The following is a 19,240-nucleotide window of genomic DNA, read 5'->3' on the forward strand; positions in this document are numbered from 1 at the left end:
GCCTTCACATACACACACAGCCCCTCCCCTCCGTGCTTCCCTGGAAGCTTGCTAGCTTCGTCGCGTTAGATTAGCTCTATAGCTCTGGCTCAACCAAAAGACGGCTGGCGAAATTCACTAAAGGTTGGTATCACGTGCACCTTTATAAAATCACACATTAAAAAGTCCTATAAAAATATTTTATATTTTGAATACAATGTTGTCCCGTCCCGTCCCATAGCAAACAAGCGATTACGCCTTCTTTATAAAGTTAACTAGTCACAAGTTTGTCGTAAAAATAAATAAATAAATAATGTAGTTGGGTTGTTGAGGTCAAAACACTAGCAGCTGTGAATCAAATAAATTAGTTTTTTAAAACTCTTACACTGAATGTTTGCTGCTTCAATCCAGATGAGTATTGAAAAATATTTTCCGCGATTGAAAGAGAGACGTGCGTGTTGAGGATGAGGAGCAGCCTGAACCGGAGGTATCAGTCTGAAACAGCTGAACAGTCCCACCAGTGTAATTAGCTATGTTATTAATTTGTTTACAATGAAGATGTGAAAATCTGCAGATAAGCCGCATCTGTGTCACCCACCGTGACACAGGTGTCACACATCCTTACGTCCCCCATAATTTTCCTTGATGGAGAAATTATCCAGGTTCTTAACTCCCAATGTGACATATAGCCTATGTCACATTACAGATCTCTGACAGTGGGGCGGTGGTATTCTGGAAAAAAATTCTGAAATGGGTTCTATGTGGTCTATTTAGTCTGTGTTATAACCCCTTTAATTTTCATTTTAGTAGAAATGGGTCTGGGTTCTTATGGGTTAATACAATAAAGTTTTGTGTGACCAATTATTAACGAAGGAATTTATTTATTTTTGTGTCCAGACGTTCGACGTTCGGCTAATAGCCGCTTTCGGACAGACCGTTCTATAGAACGCAGTTATCAGAACTGTCCTACTCGAATTTCGTTCTGATAAATGTCCTTCTGTTTCAGTCTGCATTCTCACATGAGTCTGGACCTGATAGGGGCTGATGCGCCGCGCGCAGCCGTCTGTGTGACGTGTTAGCCGTTAGCCGTTTAGCGCCACACTCAACAACAAAACAGAACCGGTAAAAGTAATTAAAGAAGAAAAACACCACCAAGAAGCTAATATGGAGAGCGGGGAGGCCACCATGTTCATGGTCTGCATGATGGTGATATTAATCATGGACAATCACATCAGGCGTCTAATATCGAGGCTGGAAAAGCTCACAGAGAGAGTCAGGAGACGATACTTTTTTATTTCATGAAGGAAGAAAGGAGAGCAGAGCGCTGCAGACAAATGAGACCAGTGTAAGTTTAACTTATTAAACACCCGCCGGTTGTGTCTGTGTCGTATGAGGAAACATTTCAGCCCTGATAGCATGACAAGGGGCTAGTGGCATAAGCTAGTGGAAACACTTCAAATATGTCCGGCCAACCGTACAAAACCGCAGACCTCAAACCGTGATACACACCGAAACAACAGACTTCCTCACCAAGTAAAAACATCCACACTTAAGACATACCATGAAAGCACAGCTGTGTGGCTTTCTATTTGCACGGTGCATTCACTTGACTTGAAAATCGGAATGTTGACAGCTTGTCCCGCCTGTCACCGTTCAAGCAGGTCAAGCTGAAAATCGTCCGTTTTCAGTCACGAGCTGAGCAACCTGTGTATCCCAAGTAATCTAGTTTGAAAACATGAAAGCTAGCTGGAGTGTGAATATCCACATCCTAAATTGTTCCCTTTGTAAAAGCACAGAAAAAGACATTTAACTCAGAGCAGATGATTTATATACTCAGTGCTCAGGTGTTATGGAGGAGTCAAAATATCTGCCTAGTGTTTGCTTCTCTGTGATGGAGCTGTATTGTGCTCAATCAATATTCCCCTGCTGTCTTTGTAGAGAAAAATAGTGCAAGGAGGAGGAAAAGGAAGCAGGAAAGAGAAATAATGAAAAGCTGCTTGGTTTCTAAGAACAAGACCAGGGGGAGAACTGAGAACCTGCACCGTGTCTTAGTCTCAGATCTACAATTATCTCTTATAGCAAAGCTGTCCATGAGAAATGACAGATGAATCAAAGCCAATTAGCCAATGAGTCACATCACCTTATGAGTCTGTCACTGACAGCATTTAGATAAACATGGAGCACGAGACAGACATTCAACTGTTCACACATGAACTTGGACTGCAGCCAGGGTGGGTTCTCCTTAAAAAACAAAGGGAACTGATTGTGTAAAGAAACCCTTTAGGAATCTGATGTAGCAGGGCTCTGGCTTAATATGCAAATGAGTGCTGAAAAAAAAAAAAAAAAAAAAAGACACCGCTTTGCACTTTACTTTCTTCAACATGTACATAAACAGGATCAAGCCGGGGGCTGGTCTACGCAGCCATTTGATGGTAGCCGTCTGCTTTCTGAGAAGTCTTCCTAGAAGTCTAAAACACCGAGCACAATGGCAAACCGTCACTGTAGTCTTAGCAGATACAGGTCCACCGAACCAATTTTGCACACTTGACACACTTCCTTTGTAGCCGTGCCTCTTCAAGCTGTGAGCCTTGGAGACTTTTAAATCCCACCTTTTAAGTGAGGATTTCTCTCCAGCCTGAGAATGCCTGACTGTTTAGTTATTAATGCCAGAGAGGGCCTTTTCCCCCTCCTCATTCTGCCTTTAACCTCTGTTAATTCACCTGTCAGAAGACACATTCCCGCTTGTATTCAAGTCGACAAATGAAGAGACGGAAATAGACGATGGTATCAGACAGCAATGTCTGGTAAATGATTCGGGTTTTTTTTTTATACAGATGTGATTGCACTCCATGGAAAAATATTAAATTCTGTTTAGAATGAGAATAGTATAGGCCAGTGGTTCCCAAACTTTCTCTGCTGGGCCACCCTTTGGTACGTTTTTTTTTTTTCCATTTTTTTTCGACAACTCATTCACATATTTGTTTTTATTTCTTTACAATTAAAAGCAATAAAATCTATGACCGCAAAGCTGCCTGCAGAGCTTCGATTCAGACCCCCTGACCCCGTCTTTCTCGGACACAATACATAAGCCTTCATGCTTAATACAAACACAGGTTTAGCTTCAGCTTTCAAATGTCTTTTCAGAACCTTTCAGTACTTTTTGTTTTGCAACAAGCATCTAACAAAAAAAATGTTGCACTCTTTTGAGCAAGCCTTAATTCTGTTCCTCAACTCATATCGCTGCATTATTGACACACTTCAAAGAAACTGTCTATTAAATTAAACTAAAATTAACTAAAGAAACTAAAAGGCTTGACCATAGAAAACATGACGTGGTGTCTTGTGAAGAACGCTTTATGCCAGCGTCCAACAACACAGCAAAGAATCAAGATCAAGTGTATGGAATGCTTGAAAATAGGGTTTAAAAAGAGGACTTAAGGAGGCGGTCTCCAAATGCATGTTGGGTCACAGTCGGTGCTCCAGCAGATGCCACACATGACACCCTCTCACATTTCATGATCATATGGGTGGCCTCATTGACTGCATTGATTCTGAAGGATTATCCAGGCTAGGCCCATTACACTGAATGCAGACTGGCTCCTTCCAGTCTGTTGCTGCACTGGATAATCCTGGCTTCTTCATCAGTAATATCATTAGAGCATCATCTCTGCATGTTATTTCTGGGTTATTACCTGCAGGAGAGCAAGCACTATAGCTAAAATGGGCCATCTTTCACGTTCCCTGCTGGGAAACATAGCCTTGATGACAAATAAAGCCTTCTCCTGACTAGGGAGAAGAAAAACGTGCCCAGTGTAGCGCTGATGCACCCACATTTAAAGCTCACTGAAATGGATATATGGCAGGATCTCCAGTAACATTTGAGGGAATATTCCAGACATGGCAATGCTGAAAATCTGAACACTCACATTTATTAGAGACCGCATTTCTGACTCTGACAGGCAAAGTAAGATTATAGTCTTTGTTTGTAATTAGTCAATTCCAGCCTTGGTTTTAAATTATTAAACTGTTGAAAAACAAAGGATCAGTGGCTTTCCGAGAGAAATAGAGCAATGACGAGCTAGCGCTTTATGTTAATTAAGGAGTGCCTAATGCAGTCGTTAGCATGCATAGCGGCAGACGTGACGAACCTTAATTCTTTTTCAGTACTTCCTCTTGGGCTGGCTGGGATGACATCTCTACATTTTTCACTTGATGGGTTGCTCAGTCAGTCGCCGAGGAGAAGCACGTTTACTTCAAGGACAGGCAACTTTAGATGCCACCTCAACCGATTCAACTAGCACCTGACAAATTGATGCTTTGGAAAAAAGGGACATAAACTGCGCCGCTCTGAAGCTAAAGGTGGTTGCTGGAATACAGTTCAGAGTACCAGACTTTACTTTCTGTATTTCACTCAATTTTTTTTTAAGTGAGCTGAAAACGAGAGAATTAGGGAGGGTGTAGGATGACCACCAAAAGATGAAGTAGCACCACTGCCAATCGGGACTCACTGCCTGCGAATAGAGCTGTGATGCTTTGCATACCTCGTGACTCAATTACAATTCACCACTGAAAGATCCAAAGCATCTAAAAATGCATCTCGACTTCCTTTAACAATGACTATGCCAGGAGCTGGGACTCCTTTGAGATGAAAAACAATCTGATTTTTTTTTTTTTTTTTTACTTTTTATTTCTGTAAACACTAGATCTTATCTAACACTGCAGCAATACAAATTTCCATTTGGGATTAAGTATTCAAACTCAACGTCTTGCATCTTTAAATTACTGTGTGTGACTGAACACAGCTACATATTGGTTAATAAATACGAGCAGATCAGTCTGGACTCCCTCTTAATCTAATAAGCAGCATCTTTTCAGAACCGGTGTCTGATTTACCCATCTCAGTACTGTATATAATGAATGTTACATCGAAGTCTCTGAACTGAACAAATCTGGGGGTTCACTCTGTGAGTTGAAGCACAGAGTTGACAGAACGGTATTATTTCTTGATTAACTTATTGAGATATCTCCACTACATCACCAAAAACACCACATTAATATAAGGAGAACATTGGTGCTACGCGTTTCCTTTTCTTCTTCTGCCTTTTCTGCTTCTTTGGCATTTTACAGCAGTTGAATGACACATGGAGCTGAACTGTTTAGCAAAGGCCTAAAATTCCCCCTTTATTAATATTATACAATAATTCTGTGTGGGCTTCAAATTTTCATTTTTGTCCCGTCACTGAACCGATGCAGAATTGCATCAACATGCGTCTGAGAATAAAAACATATCCACATCTCTACGAGTGGATGATCTAAAACTTCTACTTCTCACAAATCCAACCTGCATTTAAAAACCAACCACAACATAAAACCACTGACAGCTGAAGGGAATAGCGTTTATTGTTGCTTTGCAAAGCAATATTCTGCAAATGAAGCTACTTTAACATTGCTGTAGACGTTTGGTGGGACTTCTTAGTAAGTGAAAAATCAAGTGAAAAGCCTTCTGAAGTTGGATTCCCCAACTTGAAAAGTTAGAGGAACCTCTCCAGGCTGACCATGAAATCCAACGGGGCTGCCACGTGTATTAAGTGTTGACATCTGCCGTAATGAATCATCTATTGGTAAGTCTGTGACTTTCTGCCTTGTTAAATCAGTTGCACACATGGTAGTGCCATAGGTGAACACTTCACGACGATTCCAAATGCCGTGTCATGCCGCTTCATGTGAGCCTTGCATTTAAAATACTCCTTATCACTGCTCAATACATCTCCACTCACAGTGCAATACTCATATATTCACTAAATAGATGTTGAACTATTCACAGTTTCACAATGTATTTAACTTTGAAAGCCAGAAAACATTTAATGGTTATGGAAGCAGGATCTGACTCAATTATAAGGGCTGCAGCTTCGAGGCACTCATCAGCGCTGTGGGAAATGAGTGTTCGCTCATTCAGTGGCAGAGATGATATTCCCGTATTCTCTGAGATCCCATGCCAACATTGTGACACCGCAGGTGGTGCTGCTACTCTGGTGATGAGTCCATCTGAAGAGACACTGCCACACAAAAGCGAGGAACTCATTCGTGTCTGTATCAAAACGAGGATCATCAACTCCTCTAAGATCAAGTGACGGAGGAATGTACAGCAGGAAAAGTCCTGTCTTTGGTCAGCCCACATAACGCACACCTTTAACACGGTTTGAGACTGCAGAGGTCCCCGTCCTCCTCTTTAAAAGGTTGCAAAGCTTGTGCAAATGTAGCGATAAAAATCCCCAAGAATGTAGCGTTTTCCTCAGGCTCACAGGGCATAAGCTATATCCCAGTTATAATTTACAGCAGAGAATTGCATGCTGACAAAAGCAGCATATGTTGTGAGTCAGTTCTGCACAAAGCTGAGAGAGGGAAAAAAGTTTCAGTCCCTACCTTCCAGCTCTTTTACTTTACCCATCTAACTCTCCATCTGGCCTTCCCTCCCCTCTGAGTGTTTTAACAGCAACAGGGCTACTATACCTTCCTTCCAATGGCACCATTTGATTTATTGGGTGGGGGTGGCTCAAAGATCCTCTGCTGCTGCTGTGGAGGCAGTGTCGAGTACAGAGGGATGATTTTGATATCACCGACTTCGGGCCCCAGGTCGTCGACCTCCCGCTTGATTCGCTTGCAGGCTTCATCAATTTCCTGCAAGATGAAAGCACCACAATTAATCCCTGCGCCGCTGCCATATGCAAACGCCAAAAAAAACCAAAAACAAAACAGTTCTGAGCAACACCTGCAAAAACAATGGTGGCCGATCGAGGTGATAGGGGAAGGATGGAGAAGGTGGCCGGGGGAAACTGTGGTTTCCTGCTACAGTACATTTGTTCAAACTATCATTCTATCTGATGGAGGAAATTAAACTTGGACTGCAGTATGCTTTGCTGAGCTCCCTGTGGCTCTGTTGTCAAATGCAGCAATCATGGAAAACACGGATGCACACACTCGGAAGGCACAAACACACAGAGCAAGACACACTCCAACAGGGTTCATTATTCTACAGTGCAGTATTGTAGAGAGGGATGTGATATGAGACTGCAGCATTGATGCATAACCAGCGGCAAATCATGGCAGATCAGTTTAGTGAAGCTGAACGTTCTAAAGCCGATGGGCTGGCAAGAGCTAGGCCGCGTAAAGCGCCAGGAATGAGGAAACACAATGGCGAATGCGAGATTTGAGCTTATTCTCCAAAATGCCTATCATAATATAATTGTTTTAAAAAAACCTTTTTTATATTCTATGCGTCGGATTGCCTACCAATGGAAACTTTGTTTTATTTTGATCACTTCTACAGTCTTTTATTTCTTTCTAGTTATTGAAAGTTTGTTGCACAAACCAAATCAGCGCAACAATTCTCGCTTTATAAGCAGCTCCTTCTGTTAAGAGCCATTATATTATTTTTCCAAACACTCATTTAATCTTCATAAAGCTGCAGATCCGATATGTGTCACCCTACAGCTTATGCTGTTGCACCACCTGCAGGCCCATGGGAGCAATGCAGCAACTTTCCAAAGTCCCAGTGAGGGCAGCCAGTGTGGACAACATCAGAGCCCTTCATCCTGGCAACAAAATGGAATATGGAAGCTATTAGCCTTAAAAAAAAAAAAAAAAAAGACTAGAACTAAACTAGACTAAAACTGTGCGACGCCACATTTACCTCGACAAGAGAAAGCACCACAGTGATGTTTCCTGTTTTCTGTCTGGACTGCAAATGTGTTGTTAAGCCCCGTTTGTCCTCTTGTTCACCACATTAAGTCAAGCCCCCGCTGATGGCCTTGTGCCTCTTAATCAACACACTGACAAGTGGAAAACGGTAAATCTGAATGGATTGGTAAAATTAGCCTCCGTATTAATAGCCTATCGAGCGTCTGGATGCAGCAGCTGCCATTAGGGAAGGGAAGAAAGAAAAAGAAGAAAAAAAAGCACCTCTTTGCCAAAGCGCTAGAAGCAAGCTGGCTGACTGTCCCCCAGGGGACATGAAGACAAAGTGTGTGCGTGTGTGTGTGTGTGTGTGTGTGCACACGTGAGCATGTACATATATAGTAGCATTTGTCCAGTGTTGGAAACCCATCCACCAGCTTTGCCTGTGACCTCAGAAGCAAGAGTCTACTGCCAAACTAATAACAGACACATTTAGGCACCCTTCTTGACTAGCAAACAACCCCCCACCAATCCTCATGTTTTGATGTTAGCTGCTGTGGGGGAAGCTTAGCTATTAGGACTTATCTTTGCTCGACAGCTGTGATAAGTTTCAACTGTCTTGTCTGCAGCTGGTGCTTCATTCCTATTTGTTTGTGAAGGGAAAATATCTCTGGAAAAAAAATGTGGAGGAGAGAGGAACATGGCCCCGTGCGTTAGCTTTTCTCTGATTTAAATTAAACAGTCAGATAAAAAAGAATCTATGGCTTTGCCACGAATCTGCCTCCCGAATCATTAGTCTACATCAAAGTTGCTGGGAGACTGAGGAGGTTAAGAAGTGCTTGAGGGGCATGCTGCTGCACCCTTTGAACAACCATCTCTCCCAGACCTACCACACATTAACTTTTTTTAATCCAATTAGGAGAGGGTGATAATGAACTCACTGTGGGAGTGCTCTCTGTAATGCCTTAGCTTGACACAGCATTGGGGACGGGGGGTATAAATCAACAAATTACATCGAGCCGCAAAAAATCTTTAACACATCGCCTGTAAATGCCCAAGAATTTTCCATTCAGTCACATGAGTGACTATCAATGGTTGTGGAATTCAAAACAGCTGGAATACCACTTAATCTAAAATCAATTACCAGCCCTCAAAGGGGACCACTTCAAACACCGTGCCCCACCGATGACTTTATCCCGTTTGTCCCAAGCCGCATATCGATCTTGCTTTGACAAATGAAAACTGATGGTTGTGTTCTACACCAGTCACGCTGGTGTCAAATGACAACTAATTACTGGTAATCAACAACAAGTCATAAAAGCAGACCGGGGAAGCCACAACCACACTGTGTAGTCACTGTGCGATGTGTAAATAGTCAAATTAAGCAGAGTTCCATTCAATCTCCACGGGCAACATTCTCCTTTACAACCCCAGTGATAAATGCTTTCCAACACCATTTTGTCAAAGGGCTGAGAAACTAATCATGCCAACACAAGCGTCGCTAGATCCGACAGGCTTCTCCTGTCCAGTGATCAGGAGATTGAGACATTTGCTGGTGCTTTTCTGCGTGTGTGTGTGTGTGTCCACCCAGCTGTGACCAAATTCATCACTGTGGGCATGGACCCTGCCCTCTATTACACATCAGTGGACAGCATTTGCAGAAGGGGAAAAAAAAAAAAAAAAAAAAAAAAAAAAATAGTAAATGATTTAATTTTAGAGACTTGTGGGAAGAGCAGAATCTGGGTCACTTGTTTTTCATTTCCCTCCACTCACAGTGTAAATCCTGATGGTTCCCAAACAGGCACAGTCATTGCATTAACATCTATCAATCTGAGGTTTAATCATTTCCTGAGCAGAGATTAAATAATATGCTTCCAACTAACATAATAGATGTATTAGAGAAATGTATGAAAATCTAAGAAACTAATAAATGAATGACTATATTATATGTTCTTTTAAGTAAAAAATAAATAGTCGTTTGATCAAGCTTCCCAAATAAGAGTTTATCCAGCTTTTCTCTTTTTTTAAAGAGCAAATATCTGTTTCAATCTAGCCTTCGAGCTCCAGAAAATATCGACTGGCACAACGTTTGCTGGATGATTTATCATAAGAAATAAAACAGAACAAAACACAATCTTTAACTGCAGCTTTAAAGATTATACAGCAGTTCAAAAAGGCAACCACTCTGGAGATTGGAAATCTGTTAAAAACAACTGTTGACCTAAACTTTAGGAGCTGTACCTCTTGCCCGGTGAGGAAGAGCAGAACGTCCCCCTCATCTTCTTCACACATGTGGATTTGCATCACGGTGCGGATGGCTGCCTCCAGGTAGTCCCGCTCTGGGTCTGGCGTGTAGAAAATCTCCACGGGGTGTGTGCGCCCAGGGATGGTTAGCAGTGGGCAGCTGTCAAAGTACACTTGGAACTTTCCAGCATCGAGCGTTGCACTCATCACAATGACCTGAGAGAGAGAAAAAAAAAAACCCTAGGTGTTTAACAAGTCTGTGAGGCACACTGTAATCATACAAAAACGATTAAACTAAAAGTAAAGATGGCAGAGAGTTAATGACTGCAGTGATTATGGATGCGAGCACTCAAGAGAAAAATCAGTTAACATTTCATATAGCTTGATGATCACTGAGGGATAAGGACAAACACTAAATAGACAAGGGTGGAATTAAAAACATGTAATATAAAGAGTCCACAACTCTTTACAACGTGGATTACGTTCTGAATCAGAACTTAGTGCTGTTGGCACAAACCAAAGATGGTGTCTATAATGTACAACTTGGCATTACAATCCGAGTCACTGACCTACACAGAGCTATGCCAGTCCTTGTTCCTCGTGTTGGGTACACAATGTTCTTTTACTGAGCCATTAGACAGTGTACATTAGAATTCTGATGGGAAATGCGTCTCCCATTTTCAATCTCTAACATTTTCAGGGGCCAGCGTCTCTGCATTTCGCTTTACGCTCTGCGAGACATCATAATTGCTCTTAATCAAGGCAAATTAAACTTTCAAATTTGGTAGGCGATAGGGATGAAGGAGATAGGGGGGTGTGGGTGGATGATCATTCCCAATAACCTAGACCTCATTTAACAGTCCGCGAACAACAATCTAACCTTTGATTCCAAACTGACAAACAACTAGTCATTATCCATCTGCTCTATGAATATTATATCTGGCACACTCCAGCCTATAAAGCCTCCGGCTGCCTCGACACTCGTCCCATTCACACCAACAGTCGCTGTTCCCCTCCTGGTTGACTGGCTTAAAAATGTCTATGGCTTTGGGAGCAATCTCTGTTGCTGCGCTGCACAAAAAGATGTGCATTTACAAGTCTAACAGCAGCATTTATTTTTCTTCAACACATAAACAGCTGTCAGACACGGGGACACTGCCAGAAAAAAAATGTTGACAGGGAGGGGACATAAACACTGACTGCCACTGAATTTATCCAACAATGGAAGAAATAGTCAGGCCTTCAACAGAGTTTTGCATGCATTGGAAGGAATATATTTGTGGAAATAAGTGCAATACCTGTAAAAATAAATCTACATGCTGTCAAAAAGGCCGCTGATCGTAAAATAACGACCAAGAAAGACAGAAATATTGAACAGACTTTGTAAGAGTCGCAGTGCACACCTTAAGGTCGGGCCTCTGGCGGACTACTTCCTTGAGAACTCCCATCAGGATGTCTGTGGCTAATGTGCGTTCATGGGCCTCATCCAGAATGATGACACCGTAGCGCTCCAGCAGGGGATCGTTCATGGCTTCCCGCAGCAACATTCCATCTGTCATGTACCTGGGAAAATAGAGGAGGTGCAGCAGACATTGATTATGCAGTACAATGAGATTTTATCATTGTGTGTGTGAGCCAAACCCACTTTAAATGTTATCAATAGACAAAGCATTCCCCAAAGAGACATTTTCCCCTTTTAAAGTGCTCAAACCGGAAATATATTTCGATGCATTTTTTTAAGCTTTTTTTTTTTATTTATTTATATATATATATATATATATATATATATATAAAAATCATAAGCATGGTGGGAATAACATTAAGACATATTTGAATCAGTTTAACCATTAAAGCACTAACAACCAAAGAACAAGCCAGAACTAAAATGATATTTCATGTTAGTTACAGCATTCTCTGTGTTAGAAAGAAGCGCATTAGTTTTACGAATGACCTGTAAACGAAAACTTGTAAGCCGATGTGTTACTGCGAACATCGACCTCTAAATAAAGCTGTGAATTCTAATTTGAAAAACACGTCTCTCACTTGAGTAGAGTCTTGGCAGAGCTGCAGTCCTCGAACCTGATGGAATAGCCCACTTCCTGACCCAGCACGACATCCATCTCATCAGCAACCCTCTGGGCGACGCTCATAGCTGCCACCCTCCTGGGCTGGGTGCAGGCCACTGCTCTCTTTGGTCCCGCCATCGACCGCACCATGTCTACACACCACTGAGGGATCTGCAACACAGAAGATGAATTTGGCTTTCTCTCAACGAGCGGGTGTTTGAAAATGTGCAAGAGCAAATACAGAACAACCTCACAGATTAATGTACAGTGCTACATTAATGAGGGCGAAAGGTTAAAAAAAATATATCCAAAAATATCCTGTTAAAACGGTTTTTCTTTTTGAAAATCCAATAAAATTGTTTTCTGCAGCCTGCGCAGCCATGACTGATTAAATTCATGGTGCCAAAATTCTCACTAAAGATATGTCCTTAACAATAGAAGCAACTTGCCAAGAGAAGCCCAAGGCTTACTTTCCCTTTATCAAGCGTACAGTTTGGATGACTGCCCTTTAGAGATGATTCACATCTTACCAATCTTGGAAATGTCAACCAGTCGGAGGTACAAAAATGGCAATAACAGGTTGGGAGGAGATAAAACATTTCACAGAGAATATCAAAACTTGCTTTTAGTACTTGCAGGACCCCAACCTAATCATCAAGATACCTTGGACAGAATGCTCAGAATGCACAGTTAATTGTATTGGACTGTGAAACCTGATTACAAAGCGCGAGAGAGTTCTGCTTTATTTGTACAAAAAGAAAAGTAAATGCTGGTTTCCTCTGAAAACTGCAAGAAAACCTAGGATTCAAAGATATTTTAATTATTTTTTTCATGATCATTACTAATTTTACTTAACTTCTGTGCGTCACTCACACCATGAAAGATTATTATTATTTGTTTTTTTTAAGTATTTCAAACTTAACAATGAATACAAAGAACACAGATTTTGCGCAACGTCGAAGCAGGCGGCACTAACAAGATAAAAACATTCAACTTACAAAGTGTTAGGATGGTAGTTTGCATTCAACCGCTTAAATAAATTTATTTATTTTTTTTTTTTTAAAGTGAAAACCCTACTTTTTCAAGAACTAAAGATAAACACGTCTTAGAGAAGCCATATAAATACATTGTGCATTCATTACATCCTGTCTTTCAATACCAAACCAATTTTAATCACCGGATGTCAAGCCTTCATTTAATGTGACACATTTGAGTCAATGCGTAAAGTTTTCTTTTAATTAAGAGTGCTGTATTTCAAATCTGCAAAATAGTCTGCCTTTATACCTGTGTGGTCTTTCCAGAGCCCGTCTCTCCCACCAGCACAAAGGACTGGTTGCGCATCAGGATGTCAGTAAAGGTCTCTCTGTATTCCCAGACAGGCAGCTGCAGCCGTTTCTTCAGGATCTCGTGGTAGCGTGGCGTGTGGGGCAGGTTGGTGAAGGGGTTTATCTGCTGCTGAAAGGGAGGCTGCTTCAGGAAGCCCGCACTGGCTGTAGCCGGGCTGATGGGCAAACTGGTTGACTTCACATCTCTGTCCCTGTCCCTGTCCCTGTCACTGTCCCGATCCCGGTCTCTGTCACGCCTTTAAGAGGAAGGTACGGGAGATTAAGATTTGACAAGGCACCGCAATATAAATTAACCAATTAAGTTTCCAATTAGGCCAACAATACACCATCAGATGCAGTTAGGCAAATTGCTACAACATGGAACCAACAGTGCACAAATGTTAAGCCTTGTCTAAATCTTTTCATGAAAAAAAAAAAAAGAAGAAATCAAATAACTCAAATATAAAGGTTACTGCACATTCCTAGTGGAAAAGGCAGTTTAATCAAGTGTAGCATGCAAAGGTCGTGACTAAACTAATTGTCTGCAACATTTTTTCTCCTTTTACATACATTTATTTCACGGTTCCAGATCATTTGTATTCTCACATAAGAGCAAAATGCTGTACATATTATGGGAATACAAGACTGCAGCCCACTACAGCAGTGAAGCTGCCTGCGCAAAAGAGTGTGAATACGGGCCTGTCGTACTTGTTTTGACGGCGTTGATTTCACACAATTTTATCCGTTATGATGGATAAAAAAAAAAAATAACAGAAATGTCACATGTCCAGTTTTCCATTGCCTGAGCATCCTCTTCCTCCATGGTTAGAAAGAACTGTTTGTTTTCAGGTGCTTCTGTGGGGTTTTTTTGGGATGCAAGGAACTAAATTTCAATACGGATCTTTTGGTATAAACTTCATAGACATCAGTTATAAAGCCGAGTGTTTCAGCATCACTGAGCAAATTTTCATGTCAGGTCCCACAAAGGTGGAAAGTTCAGTTACTTCCAAGAGAAAAAAAAAAACAAAAGAGACAGCAACAGTGGGGCACAAATACCTCCAATTTGAAAATAACAAGTGAAATCAAAAGGAGAAAAATTAATAGCAGGAAGCAGCAGCAGCAAGATCATTCAGTATTCGTACGCCAATAAGTCGTCAGCTTTATCAAATACGATAAAGGTGACGACCGAAGGCGAGTTTTACACTTTAACTTGCAGCAGAGTTCAGCTTTAGTGGAACCACTGCAGCAAAGGTTTGAGGGGATACTTCAGGTTTTCTGGAGGCGGGGTAATTAAAGCACTCATCAGTGGTCAGCGTTTTACCCCCAGTAAGACAGACGTAAAAGCTTCCTCAGTTTGGAGAGCCAGAGACAAATTCAGACGTCCGGTCAAAATGGGTCGACAGACGCACACATTTTCACCATCTGAAGCAACTTAAATCTCAAAGATTTCATAGCAGCTCAAACAAACAATACATACATTGATTTACACAGTGTGTACAAATATGGTCTAAATACCTTGGTCAGAATGAGTCCTATAGTAATATAATACGAGTAATACGATTTCCAACTGCATTATTTGGGTGCGAGATTGACAATTGACAATTTTGATGTACTGTAACACAATTTTAAGTCATGTTTAACAATTAGCATGGTTATTGGCCCAGTTGAGTCAAGCTAAAGTTAAAGATCAATTGTGCCATTTAAACGGACCACCGTCTCAGTATCCATGGAACATAAGGGCGATAAATCGCGATATCATATGAAGTATGTCTGATACTTCATTCTGCCACTTATAACATTAACTGTGGGAAGATCATATACACACGTTGTCTTTCAGTTATCCAAATGGCAGAGCAACAGTCTAGAAATGCTTTGAATTGGCCCATTCCAGCCTAATTGATCATAGACAAGGGGGAGTGATTTTAACCCCCACCCTCAAATCAACAGTGTGTGAGTGCAGCTTTTGGAGAAGGTCAATTTCATGTGATCCCGGCCAGATGAATAGGTTTACACGCATTTTAAAAAGTTATTGATCAGTTCGGGTTAAACACACCAACACAAAACCTCAAGCGTTTTAATCAACTGATCAAATATACAAGTATAAATATATACGGACACGTCTCTGTTACTCTACTCATGTACACTCAGTGAAAGGAATGCGAGAATGACTTTAAAGTGCTAAGCAGCATCATCGATTACAATACAGTAACTAACTACAGTAGCTATTTGTGGTTTGCTTATTGCTTTAACAATGATGGTGCATGCGTTTGTTCGTTCTTCACTTTCACATGCGTCTCTTTGCATGTGAAAGTTATGTCGAAGCACATTGAGTTGCCTGTGGTATGAAATGCGCTATATAAATAAAATGCCTCAAATGCAGGGCAGTGACCCCGAGTCCAGTGGGCACGAGGCAGACCAGAAGGGGCGCCTCCGTGTTTTTATCCAGGGATTTAATAGCGATAGCTACAAACATTCGCTAAACTACGTCGAAATGAAGGGAATACGCTCATTAGAACACATTAACACCGTCTCATAATAATAATAATAATATGATTTCTGCTTAGACACCAAGCTTAACCTGGCATTAGTTAGCATGTATTGCTAGCCACGTGCAGAGAACACAAGGCCGGTAACAGAATACCTAACTGAACGTGCTTTTCGGCATAATCATTTCGAAATATTATCGTCCAGCAAAAATAGGCTTCATAGGAAATCACGCAAATGCTAACTGTATGCGTTTTCATCCCATCCGGTGCATACGTACTAGCTAAACGTGTTCAGCATTGACACAGCTAGCTAAGGACAACAACAACCTGGAAACAACTCCTCCACAGATTAACGTTACCAGCTAAGGCAAGCGTGACATACCTATCACTGGACCTCTTTTTACTCGAGAAACAATCGTCTCCCACATCTGAACGATGTCGCTTTGACATACTGACACCGTAATCTCCCTCAAACAGTGGCTAATTATTCCACGAACATTCTGCACAAGCCGTCAAACACCGACAAAAATGGCTACCGGAAGCTCTTACCTCATCGTCGGTAACCTGAATAGAAGTCACTGGAAAACCGCGATTCGATGTCAGACTCAGTGAGAGTGGTGCACAGAAAAGGCCCCGTATTTAATGAGTCCTATAAATGTTGTTGCCCGTGAAAACCTGTTGCAGATCAAACACGGTTGTTTTTCGGATGCGGAGGAGGATGCAGATACAGGAAGTATGCTGTGTCTGAGTGGTCGGGATGATGTGCCCGCCAAGCAGCGCGCGCGCGCGCGCGCACACACACACACACACATACACACACACACACACACACACACACACAGGCACTACATCAACGTACTCGCCCACTCCAGTCTGAAACCTCTCCGAGTGCAGTTGGTTACATTAGAGGCAATTCTCATGAAAAAAAAAAAAACTTTCCAGGGATGTCACAAGTGACTTTGAAATGTTTGTATTAAGTGCCATGATCTAGAAGACATTAAAACCTAAGCAAATCTGAATATTTAAATTTCTCCAAAAACAATCATTTGCAATTTCCACTTTATGAGGGGAAAAAAGGACACAATCAGAACATTTTTGTTTCGCAAATATCGTGCTTACCTTTATAAACATCTCATGGATGCGGGCTTCCAAACTCAATGAAATTCAGTTTGTATCAATAGTCGCGCAAATCAAAGCACCCAGAGCCGCCACAAACTTAAGTTTCACTGTGCGCATTCACAGTCAGGTTCTTTCTTTCTTTTTTACTGAAGTTTGTTTGTTTGTTTGTTTTGTTTATTTCACTGATGGCTCCTGTAAGGAAAGAAGACGCAGAAGTAGGGTTCACTACATTCTGTTTTTGTAATGTTTCATGTGGATCAGGTGTAACTCATAGCACCCCACCTTCTACGTGCCTTTATCTGAAAGACTGAAAGTTGGATTGTGTTTAAAACACTGGGGAACCCTTGAAGCCACCTCACAGAGCTATGATGTGTTGGGAAGAAACCATTCGAACTTTCATAAAAATATTCAGAATGTTTAAATTCCTACTTTTTCTTTTCTTTTAAGAATTATCATTCCTCATGCACAGTCACTCATTTTTTGGCACATAACCCTTTGAGTAACTGGAACGAGGGCACAAATTCAGTTTTCCCATTTTGAAATCGGTCAAATCAATGGGGGGGGGGGGGGGGGATTAAAAATTAGGAGTGTGTGTGGTAACACTCAAAATGTGAAGTTAGTGTAAAGTATATTGCTTATCTTTTATGTTTATCAACTAATTCTGGAAAGAAACTATATTTCCTCTTTGTAGACATGCAACATTTTCACCCAACCAGACATTCATTGACATAAGGATGATGCATTACGAACCTGAAACTTAAACTCCTGATTTCAACCTCTAGAATTATGAAGTGATGAATAATCTATCACAGGAGACAATCATTGCCGTTGACACAGATATTTACACAGCCTAGACTTTGCTAACAAGCCGCTTAATAGCAAATGGCTCATCACTTATGGTTGATGGATTGATAATTATGGTTAAGAAGAAGTGGGCACAAGAACAGGAAACCAATGGATTAGAGGTCCCTGGGTCGGGGCTTCTGTTTGAAGGGACTGTTAACATTTATAGATGGGGATTCATAGAGTTAAGGCAAAAAGTAAGGATGTCGTGATTTTTCTCTAGATCTAATCACATATCTGTTTCTGTTGACATTTTCCCTCATATCAAAGCTGCACAGCACACTGAGGCCTCAGTGACATTTTGTCTATTTGTGTTTTGGCTTATACGTGTCTTTTTAGATAAGGAGTGCATGAATCAAACCCCAGCAAAAACAATCATCTTCGGATCAACAAATTCCACTATCATTTGTATTCTGATCAATATTTTTTTAGTTAAACATGAAGAGCTGTTGTTCAAATTTGAATTGTTTGAAATAAAACACTTTTTCTTTTCTTGTCAAGTCATGCATTCCACTGAATCGGTATATATCTGTTTTAAAGTTTGAAAACGTCATTTGGCGACATATTAAATCTGATAGGGTTAAACCTTTTCATAAAATTGGACAACAGTGAATTAAGTGCTCTTGGCACCGAGACTGCTCCGAAGTCAAAGTGAAATATGATTATGATACATTTAAAAGATTTTAAACGGTTCATGATAATCCACAGAGAGCTGACTGAATGTGACAGTAAATGTCACTTATTTTATTAAATACAACCTATGTGGCAGACTTTGCCATATAAAATAGGAAATATACGTGATTTACAAAGTCTTTACAAAGCATGTCATTTAATGTTTTAATTGCCACTATTCCAGTTACCTGTTAATATCTCGGACGGAAGTATCTATGACCTGCCATCCTCAGGTCTCTCCAGAGATATTATACCATATGGGGCTTAAGAGTGGGCTTTAGCTGGGCCTCTTTGAGACTGGTTCTACAGCCACTCCAGCATTGTTTTTGACTTGTTCTTTGAGTCACAGTCCCGCTGAAAGGGGAAACAAAGCCCTAGACACAGGTCACATCTTTCAAAAAAATGTTTTTGGCTAGATTTGGTTTGTTTTCAACTATGACCCTGTCCCTTTCACTGATAGGCAACCCCACAACATGATGAATATGTTTAGCAAGCACAAGACACAGCTCATCACTTTACTACAATCATTCCCACACTGAAACTCTATGACGATACCACAGTCTTTGTGTATGAATGTATAAATCATATCAGCCAAATGAGCAGAGACTTATCCAGAAATTATGTTGAGGATTCATTGGATAAGAGAATATTTTCCTTTGTGTGCACATAGTCATTGAAAAGCTGTTTGATGACCTCACAGCAGGATCTTGTATTTCTTCTACTCAATAGCCCTTTTATTGCGTCTTTCCCGAGACATGCTGGACTGATGGAGCGCTGCTAAGATAGTCATACTTCTGGCAGGTTGGAAACTCAGTTTGGTTAGGAAGAGTGA

General features: G+C 41.0%; 1 protein-coding gene across 2 annotated transcripts in view; it reads right to left on the reverse strand.

Annotated features, from left to right (window-relative positions):
- dhx15 (DEAH (Asp-Glu-Ala-His) box helicase 15) overlaps positions 1–16,484 on the reverse strand; it is a 28,259-nt gene extending 11,775 nt beyond the window's left edge. Inside the window, exons 1-6 of one of the 2 annotated variants that reach the window (XM_075451257.1) lie at positions 16,324–16,484; positions 13,248–13,545; positions 11,941–12,134; positions 11,301–11,460; positions 9,895–10,113; positions 6,490–6,657 (exon numbers count right to left, since the gene is read on the reverse strand). In XM_075451257.1, the coding sequence (XP_075307372.1) occupies positions 6,490–6,657; positions 9,895–10,113; positions 11,301–11,460; positions 11,941–12,134; positions 13,248–13,545; positions 16,324–16,328 (1,044 nt within the window). In that variant the 5' untranslated portion in view covers positions 16,329–16,484. The other variant, XM_075451256.1, reaches the window with a different exon arrangement.
- Between the last annotated feature and the right edge of the window lie 2,756 nt (positions 16,485–19,240).

This window comes from Odontesthes bonariensis, chromosome 19 (genome assembly GCF_027942865.1).
Source record: "Odontesthes bonariensis isolate fOdoBon6 chromosome 19, fOdoBon6.hap1, whole genome shotgun sequence".
NCBI classification, from domain to species: domain Eukaryota; kingdom Metazoa; phylum Chordata; class Actinopteri; order Atheriniformes; family Atherinopsidae; genus Odontesthes; species Odontesthes bonariensis.